Here is a 26,002-nt window from a genome sequence, read left to right on the forward strand (position 1 = left end):
CTTTATATATGATTTGTTTGTTGTACATGATCCTGTTTCTGATCTTTCTCCCATGCTCGTCCTGGACAGGCAGTGGATTTGGATAAATGGGTATGTCTGAGTATTGTTTTCTGTCTGTGCTGTGAAGACTAAGTAAATATGTTGATGTAAACAACACAATTGGTTGTCCTGATCTGACTACGTCTTTAACTAGCTCACCACACATGCAATTTTGTCTGTCCCAATAACTGCTTTTGTTTGGGTGATGTACTGTCCCAAAACTAATGGCAACAAAGATCATTTTATGTGACTAATATAATGATAATACAATTAAATTAAAAATGAAAGTATACCCTTTAAAAGAGCAATGACCTTTTTAGATTATTTCCTGGACACTGGAATTGGAATAAAAAATCATAGTTGAACTAAATCCACTGTTTTAAAAACGTAACATACCGCCTCATTCACATTATTTCTTTATTAACAAAAATGTAACGGGCAATTTTAGGGTCAGCAAAAACGATTGAGGACATGTCTGTATGTACATGTATGTCTATGTATTGATAATGATGGTTTGATAATGTAATCATCCTGACAGACCTATATGTAATGATACACAAGGGGTCTTTTCAGGCCGTTGTAAAAATATGATATATACAGTCATATGAAAGTTTGGGCACCCCTATTATTCTTAATCATTTTTAGTTCTAAATATTTGGGTGTTTGCAACAGCCATTTCAGTTTGATATATATAATAACTGATGGACACAGTAATATTTCAGGATTGAAATGAGGTTTATTGTACTAACAGAAAATGTGCAATATGCATTAAACCAAAAATTGACTGGTGCAAAAGTATGGGCTCCCTTATCATTTTATTGATTTGAATACTCCTAACTACTTTTTACTGACTTACTGAAGCAGAAAATTGGTTTGGTAACCTCATTGAGCTTTGAACTTCATAGCCAGGTGTATCCAATCATGAGAAAAGGTATTTAAGGTGGCCAATTGCAAGTTGTTCACCTGTTTGAATCTCCTCTGAAGAGTGGCATCATGGGCTCATCAACATAGTTGTTCAGGGGAAGGATACAAAAAGTTGTCTCAGAGATTTAACCTGTCAGTTTCCACTGTGAGGAACATAGTAAGGAAATGAAAGACCACAGGGACAGTTCTTGTTAAGCCCAGAAGTGGCAGGCCGAGAAAAATATCAGAAAGGCAGAGAAGAAGAATGGTGAGAACAGTCAAGGACAATCTACAGACCACCTCCAAAGAGCTGCAGCATCATCTTGCATCGGATGGTGCATCGGTCAACAATACAGCGCACTTTGCACAAGGAGAAGCTGTATGGGAGAGTGATGCGAAAGAAGCAAACAGAGTTTCTGCAAACAGAGTTGCCTGAGGTATGCAAAAGTCATACATTTGGACAAGCCAGCTTCATTTTGGAAGAAGGTCCTGTGGACTGATGAAACAAAGATTGAGTTGTTTGGTCATACAAAAAGGCGTTATGCATGTGGACAAAAAAACACAGCATTCCAAAAAAAAACACTTGCTACACACTGTAAAATTTAGTGGAGGTTCTATCAAGCTTTGGGGCTGTGTGGCCAATGCCGGCACCTGGAATCTTGTTAAAGTTGAGGGTCGCATGGATTCCACTCAGTATCAGCAGATTCTTGAGAATAATGTTCAAGAATCAGTGACGAGTTATGCCAGGGATGGATATTTCAGCAAGACAATGATCCAAAACACCGCTCCAAATCTACTGAGGCATTCATGCAGAGGAACAATTACAATGTTCTGGAATGGCCATCCCAGTCCCCAGACCTGAATATCATTGAACATCTGTGGGATGAATTAAAGCAGGCTGTCCATGCTCGGCGACCATCAAACTTAACTGAACTGGAATTGTTTTGTAAAGAGGAATGGTCAAAAATACCTTCATCCAGGATCCAGGAACTGATTAAAATCTGCAGAAAGCGAGTAGAGGCTGTTATTTTTGCAAAAGGAGGATCTACTAAATATTAATGTCTTTTCTGTTAAGGTGCCCATACTTTTGCACCGGTCAAATTTTGTTTTGATGCATATTGCACATTTTTTTTAGTACAATAAACCTCATTTAAATCCTGAAATATTACTGTGTCCATCAGTTATTAGATATCAAACTGAAATGTCTGTTGCAAACACCCAAATATTTAGAACTAAAAATGATTAAGATTAATAGGGGTGCCCAAACTTTTTCATATGACTATATATATATATATATATATATATATATATATATATATATATATATATATATATATATATATATTTTTTTTTTTGTATTATGCACTTATTGCATCTGTGTGATCATGTGCCCAATTGCATATCATTCTTAAAGGGGCTGGTAAGAAAACATGCATGTGAAATTGGATTATAATCCCTTCTGGGTTATGAAGTGAAATATGGGACCTTTAATTAAATACCTTGTTGTTGATTTCATTTGATACAATAGTTTTTCTGAACTTTCTCCAGACTGTGTTTTGTTTAACCCAGATTTAGTCCAGTGCGCTCACATGCTTCTCCACACTAATCACAAATACGGTCATTCCTCAGTAATTCCTTAGTAATAATTAAACATACTATTACATACATAACATACCCTATTTTTTGCACACACACACACACACAAACTGACACTGTTCTTGGAATTTTCCAGTCATCACAAGGTGGAGGCCATCGAACGCTCTTGTATGGACACGCCATCCTGCTCAGACACACACACTCAAGCATGGTAAGCCTAAATAAACACATTCACTCATATATACACTCTGATATCTCTCAACATCACATCCCAACTGACAAATAATATAAGTCTCACAGTGGAACAGTATTTCTATTATATTTACTGAGATTTACTCTCCTTATGTTTCAGTATCTGAGCTGCTTGACCACCTCACGCTCCCTCACAGACAAGCTGGCCTTTGATGTCGGCTTACAGGAGGACTCGACAGGTGAGCCCTGATTGAAGCTGAGGCTGTTCTTATAAATTATATTAGTTCTGAAATATGCTGCCCTGGTTATACTTTTATGGGTTACTGAAATTCTAAGAATAGCAAATTAAATATGACATATTCTGCACATGTTCAGACTCTGTAAAGAGTTTTACATGATACACTTCCATCATCTATACCTATATATAGTATATACCTATATACTATAGAGTCTGAGTACAGCATGGTTTAATGTAATATATTGTAATGTAAAAGTATATGATCACTGTCTGTTTAATACAGGTGTGTCTGTTTTCTGGCAGGTGAGGCGTGTTGGTGGACAATTCACCCTGCGTCCAAACAGAGGTCAGAGGGTGAGAAGGTCAGGGTGGGTGATGATCTCATCTTGGTCAGTGTATCATCTGAAAGGTACCTGGTAAGTATGTTTGATGAAATTGATCACATGTTGTGACTAAATGAACACAGCCGCAATACAATATACAACCCCAATTCCAAAAGAACACTATGTGTAATGTAGGTACATTTAAATGACGACAGAGTGCAATGATTTACACATCTAATAGATTCATATTTAAATGACAACAGAACAACGTAACAATAACGTATATAGAACATGAAGGTAGCAACACATCTTAGAAAAGTTGGACCGTGCTGGAAAATAAAGTGGTACAAATAAAACAGCTGCAATAGGAGAAAAATGACTCACTGCATAAAAAAGAGCATGTCTCTCAGAAGAAAAGATGGGCCCAATTTCTTCACCAATGTGTAAAAAGCTGCATCTAAAATTATGAAACAATTTAAAAAATTTTCCTTAATTTATAATTTATTCTTTAATTGGGAAGACACAAGACCCATTCTGTGCCAAACCCATCTGCTCTCAGCTTATATCTATCCACAGTCTGATAAATGTTGCTTTTGGAGAAGCTAGATATCACTGCAACTGAAGTGTTTGTGTGTTTTCTCAGCATCTGTCTTATGCCAGTGGAGATCTGATGGTGGATGCCTCCTTCATGCAGACCCTGTGGAACATGAACCCAGTCTGCTCCGGCTGTGAACTGGCTGAAGGTGTGTTTAAATTAGTTTGTTTTCAAACTGAAGATTTTAATCACAATTTGGAACAAAAACTTCAGTGAATCTTCCAATCTCCTGACTGAAAAACTGAACACCCTTTAATCCTCCAGATGGCGCTGCTTAAAAAAAACATTCAAAAAAAGGTGATAGAACCACCTTAAAACTGTTTAATGCAGAAGGCTTTTGCTTAACCATGTCCAGAAGCAGCAGAGGTGGAAAGTAACTAATTCCATTTACTAAAGTTACTGTAATTGAGTAGATTTTATGAGTAATTTGTAATTTTTAAAGTTGTAGTTTTTAAAATAGGTAATTTTACTTTTACTCAATATCATATTGGCACAAGTAATTTACTTTGCTACTGAGTAAAAAATAAAATGCCGAAAAAAATGAGAAAAAAAACAAATAGTCTGAATAAAAAAAAATAGACTTTTGTTCTCCATGGCAGCGCAGCTGAACTTGCAGTGTTTATTGCGGTTAACGGGAGAGACGCTGTGTGGATCAGCTGTGCAGGCTGGAGTCTGTGTGCACGGCTCGGGGGGAACCAGTATTCTGTTGAGTTATGCTACCCATCGATATGTACTTCTTTACGGCACTGCGCATGCGCCGACCAACAGTTTGTTTTGTATGTTTTCATGTTTTTAATGATAATTCCTTAAGTTTTTATTGGGAACATTAAACAATCTGCTTGAATGTGAAAAAAAACATGTAAATAGCAGTTAACGCATAGCAATGGCAAGTTAAAGAAAACTAATAAACTGTAAAACTATAAAAATACAGTTTATAGTCACCTATATGACCTTAAACTTTTAACAGTAAAGAAAAAAATGGATCATAGAAATATATGCCACTTGTTCTTTAAAAATGTTTTATGGGGTGGTCTGAACAAATACTGCCTGAAAAATCCAATTTACTTTAATAATTATTTTATTTATGATTTGTACTTTTTTACTTTAAATAAACAAAAGTAACTATGTAACTTTTACTCAAAGTAAATTTTTATTTGAGTACTTTTTTACTTTTACTCGAGTAGATTTTTAGATGGGTACTTTTACTTTTACTTGAGTAGAGTTTTACCAAAGTAAAGGTACTTTAACTTAATTACAATTTTTCAGTACTTTTTCCACCTGTGAGAAGCAGCGGCAACTTCGCTTGTGCTTGGCAGTATTTCAGGCAGACCATCGCACAGTGGAAACATATATTGTGGTCAGGCGAGTCAGTATTCCAGATCCTGCTTTGAAGAAATGGATACACCAAAAATGAACAGAACCGTCCAGATGTTATCCCTGTTATCAAAAGCCAGGGTCTGTCATGATGTGGAGTTGAGTCAGTATCACTCCTGTGTGCAGCATTCATTCAGAAAAGTACACTGATATCTTAGCACATCACATGCTCTCTTCAAGGTGACATTTTTTGACTAGGGTTGTGCATGCATTTTTAAAAAGACAATGCTGCACAGATCACAAAGGCATAGCCATGGAAGAAGAGGGTAAAGGTACTGGACTGGCACACGTGCATTCCTGGCCTCTACTCAATAGAGAATCTGTGGAGAATTTTGAAATGAAATTGACAGTGACTGTACTGTTGCAAACCTTAAGACGTTTTTGCAAGAAGAATGGGACAAAATAGCACCTAAAACTATCCTTTTTGGATTGTATAGCAGGTTTGTAATGCTGGATTGGATGAAAATTAGCAAATTAAGTGAAGTTAGGCACACAAAACATGAAATATCCTAGCTTTATACTTTCTGCAATAAATGAAATTATTAATTCAAAGTTTAATTTTATCATTTGCATTTAGGGTTTTATTGTGATTTATGGTTGTAGATCTATTGTAATACTCACTGATAAGTACTAAATTACTATAAACAACTGTATATTTGGCCTCCTGTATAGAATAATCTGTGTTCTTGATAACAGTGTAATGAACAATATCAGACAATTTAAGAAAGAATTAAATTCTGGTAAAACAGAACTTTAACTTTAACTTTGTGTTCATACTCAGGGTACCTGACGGGAGGCTATGTCCTCCGACTCTTCCATGGACACATGGATGAGTGCCTGGCCATTCCTGCTGCTGATCAGGGAGCCGACCAGCGCCGGTAAGAGGAAACACCCAGACACAAGCAAACACACACTCGTATAGCCCTGCAGACTTTACTTATGATGCCTAAATGCATGCATTGTTTGTGGAAACTTCAGAAACGCCCATTATGAAGGAGGTGCCGTGTGCAGCCATGCCAGATCCCTGTGGAGACTGGAACCTCTTCGCATTGGGTGAGTGATGCAGGATTACTTATCAATAAAAATATTGACCAAAATGAGCTAGAATTAAATTTTCCAGATATTGGTACATCCAGAGTCTATCAACATATGAACTATGAAAACTGCTGCAGGTCATACAGTTTGAGTTTTCTGTGATTCACAATGTTATCTCAGCTTTTTTAGATGTGTTTATTATGAAAACTTATGCCATGATAACAAACAATTATTAAACTGGCTTTTATTTGATTTTATATCATGGTAAATTGGTTGTATTGTTGCATCTGCATTTTTTAGTCCAGCTTGAATAAAACAGAAGGACCATTTAAGTGGACCTTGGAAGTTCTATTTTGATGTAAAATAAACTTATATAGACTATATAGACCAAACATATAGTGCAAAATATTTTTGGGATTACCGGCTTTTCAACACTTTTCCCAACAAAGACCAGTTTTGACCGTTTGAACTATATTTCAGCAAATGCTGGTCTCTTGGCGGATAGTTCAGCAAGGGGGTTATAGCTCACTTCTTTTCCACAGGTGGAGTGGCAGCCACATTAAATGGGGTCAGGCCTTCAGAATCCGTCACATCACCACGGGGAGGTACCTGAGTCTAGATGATGAAAAAGGACTACTCTTGGTGGATCCTGAGAAAGCAAACACGAAGAGCTCAGCTTTCTGCTTCCGAGCTTCAAAGGTCAGGCTGTCAGGTGTATAAAGCAGAGACTTGAACAGTGATGAAGTTTCCAATAAACATCCACTTTTTAATTATTTCTTTAATGCAGAAATTGAGAGGGTTTGGTAAGAAATGCTGTGTTCTAGTCAAACTTACCCAGTCAGAATTGATTACAGTGAAGCCAGGTATCTGTACCTGAAAAACGTCACTAAAAGTTATTACACCAAATGATTTACAATACACACAGCTTTACAATATGAACACAAATGCAATGTTCAGTAACAGTATTGGATATGCCTTAAATTTAGTTTAGGCTTCTTAAAGGTTTTTCAGCACTTCAGGCATGACTGAACATATCTGTCTCTGGTTAAAAAGTAGTGAACCTTTACCTCACTCTACCTTACGCTATCTCACTCTCTCTCACTCTTTCCCGCTCTTCCTCCATCTTAGTTATATAATGGGAGCACAGTCTGCAGTGTCAAAAGCTCGCTTTTGTTGCTGTATGCAGGTCATACAGTTTGAGTTTGCTGTGATTCACAATGTTAACGCTTTTTTAGATGTGTTTATTATGAAAACTAATGTCATGATAACAAAAAATATGCAATTTATCTTACAGCCTTAAAAAAATCATATAAAAAGACAGTCTGATGCATGAAAAGACACTGTTTTACCAGAGTTGTGAGGAAGATTGAGTCTTAAGTCATCATTAAAATGGTGGAGGGATACATACATTATGTGACAAAAGTCATATATTTTGTAAAGGTTTTCTACTCTTTTACCATTACTCTTCATGAGTGCATCCTGTATAAAACTCAGGGGATGTGTAGGACAGTTCAGTGGGGATAATCTGCTCTGTCTCTGTGTGGTTTGTTGGAGCAGGAGAAGACGGAGGTGACTCAGAAGCGAGATGTGGAGGGAATGGGGACGCCTGAGATAAAGTATGGCGAGTCGATGTGCTTTGTTCAGCACGTGGCTACCAGCCTTTGGCTCACCTACGCCTCTGTAGATGCTAAATCCGCTCGCCTCGGCCCCCTGAAGAGGAAGGTACAGACGTTACCCCTCTGTTTACTGATTTAGTTCCTTTGCGTGGTTAATGAGTATGAATAATTGGAGGTATTTAACTCTATATTTTTAGTGGCTGGATAGTAGAACCAAAAGCATCTAATGTTTCTAATATAAATATATGGTAGTTGACAATGTCGGTTAAATTAAGTTTGTGTGTTTCTCTAGGCTATTCTTCACCAGGAGGGTCACATGGATGATGCTCTGACTGTTGCTCGCTCTCAGACTATGGAGTCTCAGGCTGCTCGAATGATATACAGCACTGCTGGACTCTTCACACAGTTCATCAAGTATATACATATAAACACACACACTCACACACGCAAACACAAACAGTATCATTTGGCAATTTATTTGAGATAATCTAGAGTCATTAAACCCTGCATCACTCCTTCATCAAGTTACGCAAAGTGGTTTTACAGGGTGTTGAGTGTCTGTTAGCTGCCTGGGCGGTTCTGCATGCACAGCTAATAAACAGTCTGGACCAAATGCTTTCATAATCATAAAGTCACGATGATCTGAAAGCTGATGCCTAAAGTCAGCATCCTCATTCTGTAGGGTGGCATACCTGTGTGTAGCAGGGAGGGTTTCTAAGTTGCCTGACTGTAAGTCATAATAAGTGAGTAGAATCTTAACACATTCTGTCTTCTTATTTGGTGATGGTGTCTCTCTCTTACAGGAGTCTGGACTCTCTAAGTGGAAAAAATAAAACACCTGGTCCTCCACAGCCTCTGCCGCTGGACGCTGTTGTTCTCTCCCTGCAGGACCTGATCTTTTACTTCCGGCCTCCAGAGGAGGAACTGGAGCATGAAGAGAAACAGAGCAAACTGAGATCACTGAGGAACAGACAGAACCTGTTTCAGGAAGAGGTCAGACATAAGTCTCTTGCGCTGTAAATTCCTCAAAATATGATTCCCTATCTACAGTGAAGAATGAGTGATAATGAGAATGAGTCAGTCACACCGGGCTTCCAGTACTGCATGTGCTGAGGACAGACCTGAGATGTCCAGCCTGTATAGCTGTGTGAATGTGCCATACCTCTTGCGGACTGAGCTCATAGGCCCCCTAGTGGTTGTAAGCCCTTATTTGAATGAACTACAGCTATAGCCTCCACAATTCAGGGTGACACCTGTTGAAAGGGGTTTTCCTTTATGAGGAGTGGCACATGATACAAACAGCTGATAATGCCAACTAAAAACAGCTGCCCTATCTATATACTAATGCACAAAACTAGACAAAAATTAGACAAAATATATAATGATCAATCTGCCAATGGGGTAGGCAATTTTTAGTAAGATTTATTTCTTTAGTAAGAAAATAATTGATTGCAAAGTCTTAAAATGTAAATTATTACATATTGCTTATTTTGCATTTGACAGTAAAGTGAATTTTCTAAGTAAGATTAATAAAACAAACAAGAAAAAAAGAAAAGAAATTGATTTATTGTCTAGAAATTAGATAAGACCAGTGCCTGTTGCCCTAAAAAGGCCTTAGGAAGGGATGTTTTTTCAGGGCACACCAGTCTATAAAAACCCATAGTTCATATCCATATATATATCGGTACAGATATCTGTGGCATTTTGCCATTATTAATGAGAGCATTTAGAAGGTAGATTCCACTTTATGCATCCATGGCCAATAGAGCCTCGTTGTCTGAGTGGGGATGTTTAGCTGTGACAATATTCTTAAGTGTGCAGTGGGAGGGGACAAAAGGAAGGAAATGCCATATGGTTTAAGAAAAAGCGAAGGAGAAATCAAAATGTCCCACTCTGTACAATTGAAAGTACATTTTTCTTTCTCTTTGTTCATGCAGTTAAAATGCTTCTCTTCCACAGGGCATGATTACTCTGGTGCTGGACTGCATTGATCGTCTGAATGTGTACAACACAGCGGCTCATTTCTCTGAGTTTGCTGGTGAAGAAGCTGCTGAGTCGTGGAAGGAGATTGTTAACCTGCTGTATGAGCTGCTGGGTATGAGATACTGTATTTCACTTACAGCTCACATCACACACACTACACACATACTGATACAGTGTTAACTACATATCATAATTTACATTTGAAATGATAAACCTTTAAGTAAATGAAGAGCTAAATTCAGTGGATTATCAAACACATAGCCAACAAATTAAAATGTACAATTTGTGTTTTTTTTTGTTTGTAATGTAGCGTCACTGATCAGAGGCAACAGGGCAAACTGTGCTCTGTTCTGTGATAATCTGGACTGGCTGGTCAGCAAACTGGACCGACTGGAGGCCTCCTCAGGTAGACACAACTGCTCTTACATCACATACTGAAAGTTTTAACTCTCCCATGTAGCTCCCCCTTACCAGTGTAAAGTTAAAGAACTGTGTGTTAGCAGTTCTTTAAAGTTCTCATTCCATCATTTTTTGTAGTTCAGCCACTGACCTACTCTTAGAGTCTCTGTAAAACGTAAAATCCTCCAAAGATCATCTATGAACCTATATAAACACACAGAGATGGGTAATTCAGGTACAGAAAGTAGGAGTTTTGTTGGCTGAGCCGCAGCAGAGCCACCCAGGCTGTTGGAACAAAATTTTTTACTTTGAACTAGTGTAAACAGAACTGTTCTAAACATGCACCTACCTATCTCAATTGTACTTCGCTGGTGGTGTTTCATAGACAAATTCTAACCATTTGTTCCTTAGCTCTGAATTACTGGGTAAAGCATAGAACACTGATGTGTTATTTGCACAAATAATACAGGAATGGGCTGTTTCTAGCACTGTAAGCTCCTGTCTGAGGAGACGTGGCTGGCTGCGTGGATTCAGCTCTGTCTGTGGGCGGTCGTGAGCCGAGGTGGGCGAGGCTATGAATACTAATTCACGAGTTGATGTAGACACAATGCTTTTCCTGATCGGCTCGTTTTCTGAACATTTTCTTTTACTAGCTACTGCAGACAATGGAGGTTAAGGAAGTTTTATGTGCAGCATCATATACATAGGGAGACCTACTGTATTCACAAAGAACAGGAAAAAGTGGATTTTAGGCAAAAGGAGACCTTTAACCTTTTAACAGTAGTAACTTTATTTTATATCATGTCATTTATTAGCTTTAATTAAATATGTACTGATTTTATATTAACCATGATGTCATGTGTTTGTTTGGTTTCTGTATTTCAGGTATTCTGGAGGTTCTCTACTGCATCCTGATTGAAAGTCCTGAGGTGCTGAACATAATCCAGGAGAACCACATCAAGTCAATCATTGCTCTGCTGGACAAGCATGGCCGCAATCACAAGGTCAGCACCACACCCACTCATATGATATCACCCACAGCTGACCTATACCTGACCCCAGTCCCATACTTATCCTGTTGCAGGTTCTAGACGTGCTGTGCTCTCTCTGTGTGTGTAACGGTGTGGCTGTGAGGTCCAATCAGAACCTCATCACAGAGAACTTGCTACCAGGCCGTGACCTCCTGCTCCAGACCAGCATCATTAATTATGTCACCAGGTAAATTATCTAAATCATCGCCTGGTTAATTAATTCATTTTAGTCCATTCCAATCCAGTTTGTTCTGACACATGAAGTCCTCAATTAGAAAAACACCTTTGCATTAAACTGAACAGTCAATAGTAGTAAGCAGTATAATAAATCAAATTAAATAACATCAAAGTAGCATGTAACATTATTAACAGTGTTTGTGTTTATAGTGTCCTGAACCGCTGCTGCAGAATATAAAACACATTTATCAAAACCAACAAGAACATAAAGACTAATGATAGTGAATCTCTGTGTTTTATGTTTCACAGCATGAGGCCCAACATCTTCCTGGGAACCTGCGAGGGCTCCACTCAGTACAAGAAGTGGTACTACGAGCTGATTGTTGATCATGTGGAGTCGTTTCTGACTCCACAGGCAGGTCACCTGCGGGTCGGCTGGGCGCTGACCGAGGGCTACAGCCCGTACCCTGGAGGTGGAGAAGGATGGGGCAGTAACGGAGTCGGTGATGATCTCTATTCCTACAGCTTTGATGGACTGCACCTGTGGTCAGGTGAGGGATCCACTTCTTTAGAAAGTGTTTAAGATTGCATATATATATTAACATGCTGTTTTCCTGTTAGCTAGTAAATAATCTAAGGTCTGGCTAGAAGGCAGACTTTAGTGTCTTACTGTAAACTGTCACTAGTCATGTCCCACTGCATCTCTGCTCAGGTCGCGTTCCTCGCCAGGTGGCTTCACCCAGTCAGCACACCCTGGCAGCTGAAGACGTTGTGAGCTGCTGTCTGGATCTGAGTGTTCCTAGCATCTCCTTCCGCGTTAATGGCCATCCGGTGCAGGGCATGTTTGAGAACTTCAACCTGGATGGCCTCTTCTTCCCCGTAGTCAGCTTCTCTGCTGGAATTAAGTAAGAAGCTGGTGTACCATCTAACAAGAACCCAAAACAAGTTCTTGTAAAATGCCAACGTTTGTCAGACCCTCAATGTAAAAAAAAATAGAACATGTTAATTGTTACTCAAGAATTCAGTGCATCATTAAAATCTATGCATTATTCAATAAAGCAACAATATTGATTTTTCAGCATAATGAAATGTTCATTATTTGAGAATAAGCATATTTTACAACTTCGGCTTAATGTATGAGAATCCCAGTATGATTTATGAAAACCTCTTCACAATTTATTTTCCAGAACCCCAGCATAGTTTATTGGATCCCTTGTGTACATTCTCAAAACCCATCATAATTTATTTTACAGATGAGATAATTTATAGAACACCATCCTGATTTTTATTAGATCCCCAGTATAAATAGTATTCAAGAGTCAGGAGTTTATTGTCATATAGACAGTAAAACAGGCAGTTCTACTTACTGTACAATGAAATGTTTTGCTAGTCATCCACTAACACAAGCTACTGAGACAAGTAATGCTACCGAGACAAGTAACCTGCTTATGTCTGAGTGCATTAAAGGTGCTGTTTGTTTTGTCTTGCTGTGCAGAGTTCGCTTCCTCTTGGGTGGTCGCCATGGAGATTTTAAGTTTGTTCCTCCGCCGGGTTACGCTCCGTGCTTTGAAGCTGTTCTGCCCAAAGACCGTCTGCGCATCGAGCCCATTAAAGAATATAAACATGACTTAAACGGCGTTAGGAACCTGCTTGGCCCAACTCAGTCTCTGTCCCACACCGCTTTCACCCCCAACCCTGTGGACACAGTGCAGGTACTCCAACTCCTGCTGCTGCAATGATTTCAGAAACACTAGTTTTTATCCTGAGAAATAGCCAGATTGCTAAAACCTGTCAGTGATCTTTATTTATGAATTGCTAAACTTCTTAAAGTGATGGTTTTTACTGTTAACATCACTTTAAATCACTAGCTATTACACTAGCTAAAACACCTTACATTACAAATTTCAGTCAGACACACTCTGCTGTAGTGGTGTACTGTTTTTAGTGTATCTGTTTCTTCCTGTTCCTGTGCAGATTGTTCTTCCTCCTCATCTGGAGCGAATCAGGGAGAAGCTGGCTGAGAACAGTCACGAGCTGTGGGCCGTCACTCGCATCGAGCAGGGCTGGACCTATGGACCGGTGAGTCAGGAGTTTACTAGAACTGTGTTAAATATTGTATTAGATTCCTGTGATAATAGCAAAAATGATTCAAATATTCATGTTTAATGTGTTTTTAATTGTTTGGTTTAGTTTCGGGATGATAACAAGAAGCTGCACCCTTGCCTCGTGGACTTCCAGGGCCTTCCAGACCCAGAGAAGAACTACAATCTGGCCATGTCTGGAGAGACACTTAAGTGAGTGTGTTTGCATTTTTGTCTGTGTTCATCTAATTGTGAATTTTCAATCCCTTCAAAATAGAAATAAAATTCACACATGATGAACATATTTTGCAGCTGCGGGGACTTTTAACTGGTTTCTAATAGGTTAAAGTAAAAGTACAACATTGATGGTCAGGTCTATGAGGTTAGGATACGAGTTAGGTGTTCACACAATCACACATCATGACAAAAGTGTATAAAATGTCTTTTTGTGTGTGTGTGTGTGTGTGTGTGTGTGTAGGACTCTTCTGGCTTTGGGCTGCCATGTAGGAATGGGGGATGAGAAAGCAGAAGAAAACTTAAAGCGGACCAAACTGCCCAAAACGTGAGCACCAACCTCATTTCTCTAACATAGCAAATATACCTTATACACAGATATTACTTCAGACAGACAGACAGACAGACAGATATAGAGCAGACATAAAACTAAACAAACAGAAAAGATAGTCAGGCAACAGGATAGATGTTAGTGTTGTTAGTGACACTACAGCAGCTTTGTGTAATGATTTTCCAGCTGTTTTAATGCTGTGCTCTTTAATCTCAGCTACATGCAGAGCAATGGATACAAACCTGCTCCTCTGGATCTGAACCACGTCAAACTGACCCCTAATCAGAACACACTGGTGGAGCGGCTGGCTGAAAACGGACACAATGTCTGGGCCAGGGACAGAGTCCGGCAGGGCTGGACCTACAGTATCGTACAGGTATTGTCCCAGTCTAGCAGCGGTTGGTATGCCAGGATATTGAGCAAAAAAAAAATGCAGAACATTGCTTACATTTGTCTTTTTCTCTGCTAAAACATATACAAACCCAGACATAGAGAGGGTTTGCCAAATGTGTTTTAAATGTGCTATGGGAAATCCCAGGATTTTGGTAAATTTCAGGGGTGATCTTCAATTTGATCATTTTTAGTCATATATTTATTAAATACAGGTAATAGACTATCAAAAAGTTTGATTTGTCAAGCTCAGGTATCGAAGCAGTTTTTTAAATTAGATTATGCAATATATTTGGTAACTTACAGTAACAGGGTTGCGAGTAACAGGGTTGCAAATCTAGGCTAAGTTGTGGTTTACCGCAGGAACAGATGCTAACTGTAAAATTTAGCTATGTACACAAGATCAAGGACAAACATGGTTATATGAGTATATAAAGTAAATTTTGACTCTACTCATTATTAGTCTTACAAAATGAGTAACAGGGTTAAGTTCACTGAGTGACACACACAACTTGGACAAACATATTTGGAAAAAAAAACTGAAAATTGTTAGAGCATCTACTCTTGGTCTTGCCATGTGGGCAGAAAATGTCCTTGTGATGTCACTTCCTTTGTGCCAGTAGACAAATATTTTTAACTCTTTCTCTGCAGGTAAAATTCCTTATGGTAGCAGGGTTGAGCGCATGTTGTGGGACACGACTTAATATCATAAAAACTGTAACATGCAATACAATGTAGACCAAAGAAGTAAAGGAGATGCATATCAACAATATACAAGAGGAAGTCATTTATTTAGAGCTTATTTTAATTGTTAAATTTGCCAAAGGAGTTAATCACCCAATGTGTGGGACAAGAGAAAGCGGCCATTTTTTGAGGTGGTGCAAAGGTATTCAGTCTTTTCAATAATATCTAAGGAGCTTATTTTTCCACCATATTTTACAGTTTGTCTTATAACAAGTAAATTTAAAAAAAATAGTAATTTATATATTTTGGATACGTACATTTGAAATTCTGGAATGTCTCCTATATATATATATATATATATATATATATATATATATATAGTTTACATTAGTTTACATTAGTTTACATTAGTTTACATTCTGCAACTGCAATAGTGCTCAAGTTCTCTCTTAAATACTCTGATATTTAAGCCATCATTATATGAAAGTTAACATTTAAATGTTTTATATTCATTGTGTTTTCCTCTCAAAAATAAAAGTCCCATTAATACAATAAAAAGAAAAAATTCAAGTACACTGACCACAATGTGAGAACATGAAGAAACGCAGGGAAATAAGGACCATGCCAGTTTATATAGGGTTATTTATCCACTATTCCTTCATTAGTGGTAAGTGTTTAAGAAATTAGTTGCATTGTAAACTGAATGCAGAAAAGTGATGATTGAGTGTTTCTTTCTGGTCTGTTTATGTTGCTGGTGTTTAGGACATTGTGAATAAGCGGAACCCTCGTCTCGTACCGTATAATCTTCTGGATGAGAAAACCAAAAAGACTAACAGAGACACAGTGTGTGCTGCTGTTCGAACCCTGATCGGCTATGGCTACAACATTGAGCCTCCAGACCAGGAAAGCAGTGAGTGTTTTATGCTGATATTTATGCTCTTATTCAGACTTTATCTCCACAGATTCATTTTCTTTCACTACAATAACACCTGCTAAGCTATGTTTAGCTCCAAGAAACAGCAAAAATAATGCTAGGATAAATTGGTCTGGCACAACTTAAATAACATTAATTGAATTATCTTTAGTGTAAATAATATTTAGAGTTTGAAGTAGTGCTGGGCGGTATACCGGTATACTTCAACTGCTATGCGTTTCTCTCATACTGCCACACCACTAGAGAGCGCTGCGGAGCGCCGTGCAGAACAACACCGTCAAACGCTGGTCTAGCTCCATCCTGCAGAGAAATCAGAACGCCTGTCACTACCCGATCTGTGCCCCCCGTCCGATTTGTGCCGCGCATGTGCACTTCAAAATGAGTGAGATAAACAGGGGCACAGATTGGGTAGGTAATGCCAAGGTGTACTTCCGCCCACACTGTCGCAAACAGTTTGTACACCGTGGTGTCAAATTAAGGAGTTTAAGTTTTACAGAGCTGTGAAGAGTGCATTTTCATTAAATTCAGCATTCACGCCATCCTGCAACAAAGGAACGGGCAAGGAGTGAGTGAGTGTGTTAGTGAGTGAGTGAGTGAGTGTGTTGAGAGGGATGGGGGTTCGCTCACATGCTTTCTCTGAGAGTAAAATAAACTGATATGTTGATAAAGGTGTTGTACCTGTTATTTATAATAATTTGCTGTGTATTTTAAGAATAAAATTATTTTTTAATTTACATAAATTCTTTGTTAGCTTGAGAAATACTACAACTGGTCAAAGACCACTCCCCATGATATGGGTATAACCCAAACAGGTTTGTTATAATGGTAAACTAATTACATTTTTAAAATGTCTTACACACCCGTTAATACTAAACTACTTATACATGTCAACAGATTATTTTCCAATTATAATCAGTTTAAACACCTATCAGTCTATCCAAAATTTAGAAAACGTAAGTTAAGCTTGATCAGCGATCTCACAGCGCCGAAAACTGTTGACAGCCGTGGCTACCCGATCTGTGCCCCCTGCTCAGTTTGCAGTGCGCATGCACAGCACAAATCTGGCAGGGGGAACAGATCGGGTAGTGACAACACCTCCTATTTCTGTTTCTACTGTATGAGTGTTTTTATCCCAGTAAAATAGAGCAGTAACTACAGCACTTTTAAATATATTAATACTGTAACGTAAATGATGATTTGAATGTTTTTAACTGGAGAAAGAAGGGAATTGTAGCTGATTTAAATACTGTAATGCCTCTAATGGCTTCAGGAATAACATATAGTACATTTATATTAAACTTGTATCTAACTTCTGCAATAGAACTTTTTGAGAAATGTCTCTCTGAATACTATTTTAGGTTTGTTTATAGTGTTTATGGAACTATTTACTAAAATATTTTATTATGTAAAATAAGCCGTGTTAAATTTGTTAGCGTATCAATTTTTAAGGACTATTGTTTATCTTATTTCGCAATTTTTCTGATAATAAACTGATTTCTTCATATACAGTGCCCTCCATAATTATTGGCACCCCTGGTTAAGATGTGTTCTTTAGCTTCTCATAAATTGAGTTTTGTTCAAAATAATATAGGACCACGATGGGAAAAAAAGTGAATTTATTCAGTAGGAAAAAAATCCCACATTAAGAAATAATTATTTAACATCAAATCATGTGTGCCACAATTATTAGCACCCCTGATGTTAATACTTTGTACAACCCCCTTTTGCCAACAAAACAGCACCTAATCTTCTCCTGTAATGTTTCACAAGATGGGAGAATACAGAAAGAGGGCTCTTTGACCATTCCTCTTTGCACATTCTCTCTAAATCATCCAACGACCTGGGTCCTCTCCTCTGCACTCTCCTCTTCAGCTCACCCCACAGGTTTTCAATGGGGTTGAGGTCTGGGGACTGAGATGGCCATGGGAGGAGCTTGATTCTGTGTGCGGTGAACCATTTCTGTGTAGATTTGGCCACATGTTTAGGGTCATTATCTTGCTGAAAGACCCAGTGACGACCCATCTTCAGCTTTCGGGCAGAAGCCACCAGATTTTGTTTTAAAATGTCCTGGTATTTTAGAGCATTCATGATGCCATGCACCCTAACAAGGTTCCCAGGGCCTTTAGAAGAGAAACAGGCCCACAGCATCACTGATCCCCCGCCGTATTTCACAGTGGGCATGAGGTGCTTTTCTGCATACTCAGCTCTTGTGTTACGCCAGACCCACTTAGAGCATTTGTTGCCAAAAAGCTCTATCTTTGTTTCATCTGACCAAAGCACACGGTCCCAGTTGAAGTCCCAGTACCGCTTAGCAAACTCCAAACGTTTGCGTTTATGATTGTGAGTGAGAAATGGTTTCTTCCGTGCATGCCTCCCAAACAGCTTGTTGGCATGTAGATAGCGCCTGATGGTTGTTTTGGAGACTTTGTGACCCCAAGAAGCTACCATTTGTTGCAATTCTGTAACAGTGAGCTTTGGAGAACTTTTTATTTCTCTTATCATCCTCCTCACTGTGCGTGGTGGCAAAATAAACTTGCGTCCTCGTCCAGGCTTGTTTACCACTGTTCCAGTTGTTTTAAACTTCTTAATAATTCCTCTGACAGTAGATATGGACAGGTGTAGGCGAGTAGCGATTTTCTTGTAGCCATTGCCTGACTTGTGAAGGTCAACACACATCTGCCTCACTTGAATGGTATGTTCCTTTGTCTTTCCCATGTTGAAGATAAATGGCCTCTGTGTCACGTCATATTTATACCCCAGGGAAACAGGAAGTTGTGAATTACTAATTAAATGTTCCTACATACTCTGATCAACTTCGTAAACTACTGTAGAAGTGACAGAAATACTTTTATTAAATTTATTTCCTAAGAATTGTTAGGGGTGCCAATAATTGTGGAACAGGTGATTGTATGAAGAATAATTATTTCTTAGTCAGGGATTTTATTTCCCCCTTAAAATTTACTTGAGTTAAAGGTTGGACTTTACTTTTTTTTCCCATCGTGGTCCTATATTATTTTGAACAAAACTCAATTTATGAGAAGCTAAAGAACACATCTTAACCAGGGGTGCCAATAATTATGGAGGGCACTGTATTGTGTAATTTTGTGGGAAAAAGTAAATCCAATACTAATGAAAGCCTTAATTTAAAGCCTTAGTGTTTTATATTATATGTACTCTTAACAGTACAGTAACTCACAAACCTAAATCAAAGCCCAGTCATGCCAAAAAAAAAAAAAAAAAAAAAATCCATGATATACCGTGAAACCGTCAGAATCTTGAAAAACACTGTGATATGCATTTTTGTCCATACCGTCCAACACTAATTTGAAGTATATAGTAATTTGTCCAAACAGGATTGTTTTCTTAATGTATAGATAAAGCTAGGCTTTATTCTGATAAACAATGGGTGGGTTTTGAGTGAACACAATATATTAGTGTTACTCATGATCTAAAAAGGCTGTGAGTGTAAGGGGTAGTTTGATGTGGTTTCAGTCAAGTGTTGGTGGAGAAAGAATACATAAAACACTACAAGAACAGTTACAGCATGTACCAACCTCTGCCCTCTACAGGTGGTCATGGTGTCGGTGATGGCAGTGGGAATAAGATCCGAGTTTTCCGGGCTGAGAGGTCGTATGCTGTGACCCAGGGGAAGTGGTATTTTGAGTTTGAGGCTGTGACGGTGGGGGAGATGCGAGTGGGCTGGGCCAGGCCAAGTGTCCATGCTGATAAAGAGCTGGGCTCAGATGACCTGGCGTACGTCTTCAATGGCTTTAAGGTGATGAATGAGTTTAATCCCAGTCAGATCCCCTCTTACCCCAAGTGCAGTCAGTTAGACAAGAATTAAACCAATAGCAGCATCTTGAAGACTGAACTGTGTCCATACTGTGTCTGGTCCCTATAGACTGCTGCCAATAGAATAGGACTCTCTGAAGATTGAACAACATTGATTTGTGGAGCAGTGGAACTATTTTCTAGAAAGATGGTACACCATCTAATACTATTGGAATGAATTGTGGAGTTCAGGATGAGGTGGGGTGGTTATCATCCAACAGCCTGACCTCAAGAACACCCTTGTTGCTGAATGAATCAAATGCTCAAAGCAATTATACAAAATTCAGTAGAATGTCTCTTTCTGGACAGTAAAACAGTAGAGACGGTTACTTCAACAAGCCCTTTATTTCAAAATAACCAATAAATGGGAAGGTGTCCCAATACTTTTGTCCATATTGTATATATAGACACAAAACATAATTCTAATGAAAGTTAAAAAAAAAAGTATAATATAAGCTAATAATACCTCCACACATTTAGGCCTGCAGGTAGCACTATGCTAATTGTTGTACACAATCTTACATTGCTTGTTAGCTACATTAGCCTTGTAAATGTCAGTTTAGGCCAACTTAATCTACATGCATATTTCTGTATTAAAAAATATATAATTAGATTTAAATAATAAAACAACTTGTGCATCATAGCTTTCCATAAACTTTATATTGGTATTCTGATTCATGTTTTGATGAGAGGATGTTTTTTTTATTTGGTGGCGTTCAGGCTCAGCGTTGGCACGTGGGCAGCGAGCCTTTTGGGCGTCAGTGGCAGTCAGGTGATGTGGTGGGCTGCATGATTGACCTGACTGAGCAGAACATTATGTTCACCCTGAATGGAGAGATGCTGATCAGTGACTCCGGCTCTGAGATGGCTTTCAAAGACATTGAAATTGGAGAGGGTAATCAAGCACGCCTTATATTAAAATACAGTCACCTGGGAATGAACATAACAATGTAATAGTCACTAAACAGCCAAAACCATACAAATGTAGATCCTTACAAATACTATTAATTCAGTACAATTCTATTAAGTTTGAAAGAGAAAGCTTTATAAAGTAAACACATCAAAATATCTCCATCCAAATAAAAGTGATTAGTATAAATAATTCAGTGTCAAACACTGTACATTTATTTTATACCAAAAATTACAATGCCATATACAGCCCCCACAAACTCACAAAGATTTCATTAGCATCACATCTACAGTGTGTTTCTGGTCCACCTGTACATAGGGGCTGTGTTTGGAAGCTGTATATTAGCCTTGCTTTTACTGTGAATTGATTGTCTGTCTCTGAATAGTGCTCATTTCAGCCACCATTAGGACGTTTCACATAAAAGAGAAAATCTTCTACATACAACTCATTAAATATACCCTGGAGTAGACACTGTAATGGTAAAGGAACAGCTTTCAGGAAGAATCTGGATAAAAGTTGGATTAAAGTAGGACATATTTACAGATAGCTTTATGAAAATTAGCTGATATGACTGAAAGTACAGTGAATAGATTCTTAAAACAGCATTCAGTCTAACAATTTTAGTAGAATTGTGTGTATATTCTTATTTAATAAGAATGAATTCTTCCTCAGGCTTCATCCCTGTGTGTAGTCTGGGCCTCTCTCAGGTGGGTCGCATAAACTTGGGCCAGAACGTGAGCAGCCTGCGATATTTCACCATCTGTGGTCTGCAGGAAGGCTTTGAGCCGTTTGCTATCAACATGAAGAGAGACATCACCATGTGGTTCAGCAAAAGCCTGCCACAGTTTGTGCCGGTTCCAACCGACCATCCTCATTTTGAAGTAAGTGCAAAAGATTGAAAAGCATCAAGGTTTTCAGCTGTTTAGGGTTTTCTTGATAACCACATCAGTAAGCTTGTGATGCTGGTGCACTTTACTTGTACTGTAAGGCATATAACTGGCTATTCTCACCTGCATTTCTCCACTGATATTACTTTCAGGTGTCCCGTGTAGACGGCACAGTGGACAGCGCCCCCTGTCTAAAGCTGACCCACAAAACTTTCGGATCTCAGAATGCTAACACAGACCTGCTGTTCTTCAGGCTGAGCATGCCCATTGAGTTCCATGAAACCTTCAAAGTGCCAGCAGGCCAAACCCCCCTGACCCGCGCTCTCACCATCCCAGAGGATGAGGTGCTGGAGGTGGACCCCAACTCAGATTACGAGCTCTTAAAGAAATGTGCCACACGCAAAGAGCAAGAGGAGAAAGAGAAGGAGCCCTCAGTGCCTAAAGAGCTTCCTGGCATAAAGGAGGGTGAGAATGAGAAAGACACGACTACAGAGAAGAGCAAAAAGAAAGGGTGAGTCGATAATAGAGGTGGAGGGAAAATAATCATCATTTTAATTATTTGTTTGACAGTTGAAGTAAATCAGATAATGTGCAGAGGCCTTTTACCTGAAGCTGCTTGTGACTGTCTTGTGAATGTTCTTCTCCAGGTTCTTCTCCAAGGCAAAGAAAGCTGCTTTTATCGCTCCCTCACCTGTAGTCCCCACTGTTCCCCGCCTGGTGGAGGACGTGGTCCCAGATGATCGAGACGATGTGGAAATCATTTCAAGCACAACTACTGTACGCTCTTTAAAACAGCAGTATCATTTGTTGTAGTATTGAGTAGTTATTGAAAAGTTTTAAGTAATCAGGGGTCGCTAGTTTGAGTCCGGTCATGCTTCTTCGAAATCAGCTGCCGGAGCCCTGAGAGAGCACAAATGGCCTTTCTCTTTCTGGGTGGGTAGATGGCACTCTTTCCCCTTATCACTCCCAAGGTGATGTCAATCAGTACTAGGCGTCTGTGAGCTGATGTATCAGAACCGAGCACGCTGTGTTGATACTACTTGGCAATACTACATCAGCAGTAGTGAGTCGGTGGCTGATTTCACATTTATCAGAGGAGGCATGTGCTAGTGTTCATTTTCCTGGTGTTGGGGCAGTTAAAGCTAGTAATAGGTGGAGTACAGCTGAGTGAATGTAATAATCATCAGAGCTAAACTGGGGGGAAAACGGGGTTTTAAAAAGTTGTGTTGTGAACTAAAACTATATTGCTACGAAATAGTTAGTTTAATCCTGTATCTCATGAAATGTTTGTGTGTGCGTGTGTGTTTGTTTTATCTACAGTATTACTACTCGGTGCGTGTGTTTGCCGGTCAGGAGCCTAGTGGAGTTTGGGTCGGCTGGGTGACCCCTGACTACCACCAGTACGACCTTCATTTTGATCTGAGTAAAGTGAGGAATGTTACCGTCACCGTGGGAGATGATAAAGGAAACATACATGAAAGGTAAAGATAAGTCTGATATAATACCCACATTAGTACTATTAATATATTCATTTATTTTACTCTATCCATCCATTTCCTGTAAAATATGACTACATTGTCAAAAAATACTCCACTATTTAAATGATATGCGATAATAAAGGCAGGTTTAAAACATATATCCTATCAGAACAAACAGAATAAACAGTGTTTATTGCGTTAGACAGTGTTTTTATAATGAGTTGGTGTAAAAACTATTTATGATGGAGTTTTTAGAGGTTAACACATCTGGATTCATTCACCACCACTGTGAACAATTTAACTGGAACAGGCTGTCTTAGACCAAACCCACTCTAAATGACTTACAGTGTTTTACACAATAGATCAGTTTACATAAAATTACCATATAAAGAATATGTGTAAAATGTGCAGTGCGTGTGTGTTTCTGTGTGTGTGTGTGTGTGTGTTTGTGTGGTTAAAGCCTCTGTTTTGCTTTCTCCAGTATGAAGCGCAGTAACTGTTACATGGTCTGGGGTGGAGAGTTCAGCAGCTCCCAGCAGACACGCATCAGTCAGGAGGACTTTGTGATTGGCTGCCTCGTCGACCTTGATACAGGTCTCATGACCTTTGCAGCAAATGGGAAGGAAGTCAATACCTTCTACCAGGTGAGCTGCAGGCTGCTTAACTGGTGTGCATTTTAGTCAGAATAGAAATGTATATATTAGAAAATGTATTTCTAATTTTGCCACTATTTTTTTTTACCAAGTTTGGAGAGCAAATTCAGCACCCCTTACTCAAAATACCTTCCTGTGGCTATGGCCATTGCAACCCTTTACCTGGACCTGTGTGTGTTAGTGATCAGTTGCTGTGTGTTTCAGGTGGAGCCCAATACCAAACTCTTCCCCGCTGTGTTCTGTTTGCCCTCCAGCCAGAACATGCTGCAGGTGGAGCTTGGCAAGCTAAAGGTTTGTGCTGGAGATTTATATATTTATATTTATATTTATAAAATATTTATAAGGGAAATAAGCTTTTAGCTGAATATCCAAGCATGTCTCAAACCACTTTCTTAACTTCCTTTTTCAAGAGTGTAATTTGATTTTTGGTCCACTCTTTCCTCAGAACATCATGCCCATCTCGGCAGCCATGTTCCGCAGTGACCGTAAGAACCCAGTTCCGCAATGCCCTCCCCGCCTAGACATGCAGATGCTAACCCCGGTTATCTGGAGTCGAATGCCCAACGACTTTCTGGCCCCAGACACAGGGCGTGTGAGTGAGAAGCTTGGCTGGATGGTGCAGTGCACTGAGCCACTCACCATGATGGCCCTGCATATCCCAGAAGAGAACAGGTAAAATATATCAGTTAGGCTTCATCCATTCAGCCTACATCACTTTAGTTCAACCCATTCTGGCTACTTCAGTTTGGCTCCACAAATTTAGCCTACAGCAGTTTAGCTTCATCCATTCAGCCTACAGCAGTTCAGTTTCTTATTCGTTTAATTAATGGCAAACTAGCTCCAACTTTTCAGTCAACTGCAGTTTAGCCCTGCTGAATTCATAAGAAGTGTTTTAGTTTACATACAGGTACAGTAACAGAAACAATGTGTTTGATTGAATGCTATAAAGAGGGTCAGGAACTGAAGTGAATAGTAGTGAAAGTTCTTTAAATTTTCTGCAGGTGTATTGACATCCTGGAACTGTCTGAGCGGATGGATCTGATGAAGTTCCACTATCACACTCTGAAGCTGTATGGTTCTGTGTGTGCTCTGGGAAACAACCGAGTGTCACACGCGCTCTGTAGCCATGTGGATGAGTCTCAGCTGTTCTATGCTATTGAGAACACCTACCTGCCAGGCCCGATCCGCAGCGGCTACTATGACCTGCTCATCTCCATGCACCTGGAGTCCGCTAAACGCAACCGCCTGATGACCAACCGGGAGTTCATTGTGCCCATGACAGACGAGACGCGCAGCATCACGCTGTACTCGGATGCGGAGAAGGCCCACGCCCTGCCTGGCGTCGGCCTGACCACCTGCCTGCGACCCAAACTGCACTTCGCACCAACCGGATTCGTGGGGACCAATGCCGACCTGTACACACTCAGCCCCGTCATACCTCTGCAGGTACACACAGGATCAGTCGTGGCCTTTCTTTCTGTCACTCTATTTCCCTTTTTTTTTGCTCTTTCTCTGCTCCCTCTTGTTCGTTCTCTTTATTTTGTTCCTTTTTTTTATTCTTTCTTTCTTTCTTTTTGCGTAGTGCTGAAATTAATGTCTATGAGGGGTAGTAATAGATATTATTATTAATAAGTAAAGTAAAGTTAGAGTAAGAAAGAGAGCAGGCTCAATTTTGTGTAGCTAGCTCTGAAGAAATGATAAACTGCTGTGTGAGTCTGAGGTAACTGAACTAGCTTAACACTAGCTTAACATCTAGATAGTTAGCTTAGCTAACCTAGGTTAGCTGGATAAGGCTAAGACCAGATAAGGCCAAAGTCTGATAAACCACCACTTGGTGTAAAAGTGAGGACAAAGGCTATTGCCTGGGTTTAATGGTGCAATATTAGCTAATTATATTTTAACTGTATTTTATTATTTATTAAGAATTTGGTCAAATTAAACCCGTGGTGGATTCTGAGGCTGAGGTAACTAGCTCGGTTAGCTGGATGAAGCTGGGAAGATCTGAGTTCAACTGTAAGGGGAAAAAGACAATCAATTGGGTTTATTGTGTAACTTTATATTTTATTATTACCAAACCAGGTTAAATAG

At 39.2% G+C, this 26,002-nt stretch overlaps 1 protein-coding gene across 4 annotated transcripts in view; it reads left to right on the top strand.

Moving 5' to 3' along the window:
- ryr1a (ryanodine receptor 1a (skeletal)) overlaps positions 1–26,002 on the top strand; it is a 107,675-nt gene that overhangs the window by 11,891 nt on the left and 69,782 nt on the right. For all 4 annotated transcript variants that reach the window (XM_049468560.1, XM_049468562.1, XM_049468561.1 and 1 more), the window contains exons 4-36: positions 70–90; positions 2,675–2,749; positions 2,891–2,969; positions 3,272–3,384; positions 3,935–4,034; positions 6,042–6,138; positions 6,239–6,313; positions 6,838–6,994; positions 7,853–8,017; positions 8,204–8,325; positions 8,715–8,904; positions 9,871–10,006; positions 10,205–10,300; positions 11,179–11,297; positions 11,378–11,511; positions 11,811–12,052; positions 12,214–12,406; positions 12,997–13,213; positions 13,476–13,580; positions 13,692–13,795; positions 14,061–14,144; positions 14,364–14,523; positions 15,984–16,131; positions 19,725–19,930; positions 20,707–20,881; positions 21,569–21,777; positions 21,936–22,294; positions 22,431–22,560; positions 23,104–23,264; positions 23,743–23,905; positions 24,119–24,205; positions 24,360–24,586; positions 24,916–25,360. In XM_049468560.1, coding sequence (XP_049324517.1) covers positions 70–90; positions 2,675–2,749; positions 2,891–2,969; positions 3,272–3,384; positions 3,935–4,034; positions 6,042–6,138; positions 6,239–6,313; positions 6,838–6,994; positions 7,853–8,017; positions 8,204–8,325; positions 8,715–8,904; positions 9,871–10,006; positions 10,205–10,300; positions 11,179–11,297; positions 11,378–11,511; positions 11,811–12,052; positions 12,214–12,406; positions 12,997–13,213; positions 13,476–13,580; positions 13,692–13,795; positions 14,061–14,144; positions 14,364–14,523; positions 15,984–16,131; positions 19,725–19,930; positions 20,707–20,881; positions 21,569–21,777; positions 21,936–22,294; positions 22,431–22,560; positions 23,104–23,264; positions 23,743–23,905; positions 24,119–24,205; positions 24,360–24,586; positions 24,916–25,360 — 5,094 coding nt within the window. The remainder of the gene's footprint in view (positions 1–69; positions 91–2,674; positions 2,750–2,890; positions 2,970–3,271; positions 3,385–3,934; positions 4,035–6,041; positions 6,139–6,238; positions 6,314–6,837; positions 6,995–7,852; positions 8,018–8,203; positions 8,326–8,714; positions 8,905–9,870; positions 10,007–10,204; positions 10,301–11,178; positions 11,298–11,377; positions 11,512–11,810; positions 12,053–12,213; positions 12,407–12,996; positions 13,214–13,475; positions 13,581–13,691; positions 13,796–14,060; positions 14,145–14,363; positions 14,524–15,983; positions 16,132–19,724; positions 19,931–20,706; positions 20,882–21,568; positions 21,778–21,935; positions 22,295–22,430; positions 22,561–23,103; positions 23,265–23,742; positions 23,906–24,118; positions 24,206–24,359; positions 24,587–24,915; positions 25,361–26,002) is intronic.

The sequence above is a fragment of the Astyanax mexicanus genome, chromosome 20 (genome assembly GCF_023375975.1).
Source record: "Astyanax mexicanus isolate ESR-SI-001 chromosome 20, AstMex3_surface, whole genome shotgun sequence".
Taxonomy (NCBI): Eukaryota; Metazoa; Chordata; class Actinopteri; order Characiformes; family Acestrorhamphidae; genus Astyanax; species Astyanax mexicanus.